The 2,397-nt window shown below is 39.7% G+C and overlaps 1 protein-coding gene across 1 annotated transcript; it reads left to right on the plus strand.

The window, feature by feature from the left end:
• Positions 1-1,147: 1,147 nt before the first annotated feature.
• Positions 1,148-1,753, plus strand: LOC138338751 (uncharacterized). Its single transcript, XM_069289839.1, has one exon. The coding sequence runs from the start codon at positions 1,148-1,150 to the stop codon at positions 1,751-1,753; it is 606 nt and encodes a 201-aa protein (XP_069145940.1).
• The last annotated feature ends 644 nt before the right edge of the window (positions 1,754-2,397 follow it).

Genomic DNA, 2,397 nt, shown 5'->3' on the forward strand with positions numbered 1-2,397 from the left:
ATAGCCCTGATAGAGTTGAAAGAACTAAAGGCTCAACTCAAAGATTTGCTAGATAAGGGTTTTAATCAACCAAGAATATATCCATGGGGTGCCCCGGTATGATTTGTGAAGAAGAAGAATGAGTCGCTGAGAATGTGTATTGATTATCGTCAATTGAACAAAGTGAGTATAAATAATAAGTACCCGCTCTCTAGGATTGATGACTTATTTTATCAACTCCAAGGAGCTTACTTTCCAAAGATTGACTTGAGGTCAGGTTATCACAAACTTAGAGTGAGGGAGGTTGATATTCCGAAAACGGAATTCCAAACAAGATATGGTAACTTAAATTTCTATTGATGTCATTCGGTCTAACAAATGCCCCGGCGGCATTCATGGATCTTGTGACTCGAGTTCTTAAAAATTATCTTGATTTGATTGTGATGGTCTTCATTGATGACATTTTGATATACTCCAGGAGTGAAAATGATCACATGAGACATTTGGGGATAGTTTTGTAAGATCTCAAGGATAACCAACTTTTTGCTAAGTTTAGCAACTGTAAGTTTTGGTTGAGGCAAGTTGCATTTCTTGGGAACATTGTCTCTAGTGAAGGGGTAGAGGTCAATCCTAGAAAGACGGAAGTGGTCAAAATTTGGCCAGGACCTTTAAGTCCTACCTACATTCAAAGTTTTCTAGAGTTGGCTAGCTACTATCGGACGTTTGTTGAGGGATTTTCGTCTATCGCATCTCTATTAACGGCCTTAACCCAAAAGAAGTCCAAGTTCTAATAGTCGGAATCTTGTGAAAAGAGTATCCAATTATTGAAATATAGACTCATCTCCACTCCGGTATTGACCTTACCGGAGGGTACCGAAGGCTTTGTGATTTATTGTGATGCCTTCTGTATGGGTCTAGGATGTGTGATTATGAAACATGGAAAAGTCATAACTATGCCTCTAGACAACTCAAGCCACATGTGAAGAATTATCCAACTCTTGACCTTGATCTTGCGTCCGTGGTATTTGCTTCGAAAATTTGGGGAAACTATCTTTATGGGGTGCATGTAGATGTATTCACCGATCAAAAAAGTATCCAATATGTATTCACCCAAAAATATATGAATCTATGCGAAAGAAGATGGTTAGAGCTTTTAAAGGATTATGACATGAGTGTCCTTTACCCTTTCGGAAAAGCTAATGTGGTGGCGGATTCTTTGAGTCGAGTGTCCATGGGTAGTGTGGCTCATGTAAATGATGAAAAAAAGGAACTAGTCAAGGATGTTCATAGGTTGGCTCGTTTGGGCGTTCGACTCGAAGAATCATCAAAAGGTGGTTTTATGGTTCGTCATAACTCCGACTCGTGTTTAGTTCTGTATGTGAAGTCTAAGCAACATCTTGATCCCCTATTTATGGAGTTGAAAGAGTCGGTCCTTAACAAGAATAATGAATCTTTCTCCCAAGGGGAGGATGGGGTACTTAGGTACCAAGAGAGGTTATGTGTGCTGGATGTGGATGGTTTGAGGGATAAAATCATGGATGAGGCTCATGGATCTCGGTATTCCATTCATCCAGGGGACACCAAGATGTATCATGACTTCCGTGACATCTATTGGTGGAATGGAATTAAAAGGGAAGTAGCTAAGTTTGTATCGAGGTGTCCAAATTGGCATCAAATCAAAGCCAAGCATCAAGGCCCGGGTGTCCTAACCCAAGATATTGATATCCCCACTTGGAAGTGGGAAGATGTCAACATGGAATTTTTGGTAGGTTAGCCTTGAACACGTTGACATTATGATTCTATTTGGGTTATTGTGGATAGGCTTACCAAGTCATCCCATTTACTTCCCATAAAGGTATCTTACTCGGAGGATTATGCTAAACTGTATGTTAGAGAGACTGTTAAGTTACATTGGGCACCATTGTCGATTATTACAGATAGAGGAGCCCAATTCGCTTCACACTTTTGGAGATCCTTCCAAAGTGAATTTGGTATGAAATTAAAACTTAGCACTGCTTTCCACCCTCAGACGGATGGAAAAGATGAGCGCACCATCAAGACTCTAGAAATATGTTAAATGCTTGTGTGATTGAATTCAAGGGTCATTAAGATTATTATCTACCATTAATCGAATTCTCTTACAACAATAGCTACCATGCAAGTATTGGTATGGCACCTTTTGAAGCACTTTATGGTAGAAGGTTCCAGTTTCCGATTGGATGGTTTGTAGTCGGTTAGCTTGCTCTTATTGGTACCGAATTGGTTTATGAGGCCACTGAGAAGGTTCAACTTATAAGGGAGAGGTTGAGAGCAAATCCTATGCCGACAATAGAAAGAGGGACTTTGAATTCGAAGTAGGAGATTTGGTTTATTTAAAAATTTCACTTATGAAAGGGGTGATGAGATTTTGAAAGAAAG

Source organism: Solanum lycopersicum, chromosome 10 (assembly GCF_036512215.1).
Source record: "Solanum lycopersicum chromosome 10, SLM_r2.1".
In the NCBI taxonomy this organism is placed as follows: domain Eukaryota; kingdom Viridiplantae; phylum Streptophyta; class Magnoliopsida; order Solanales; family Solanaceae; genus Solanum; species Solanum lycopersicum.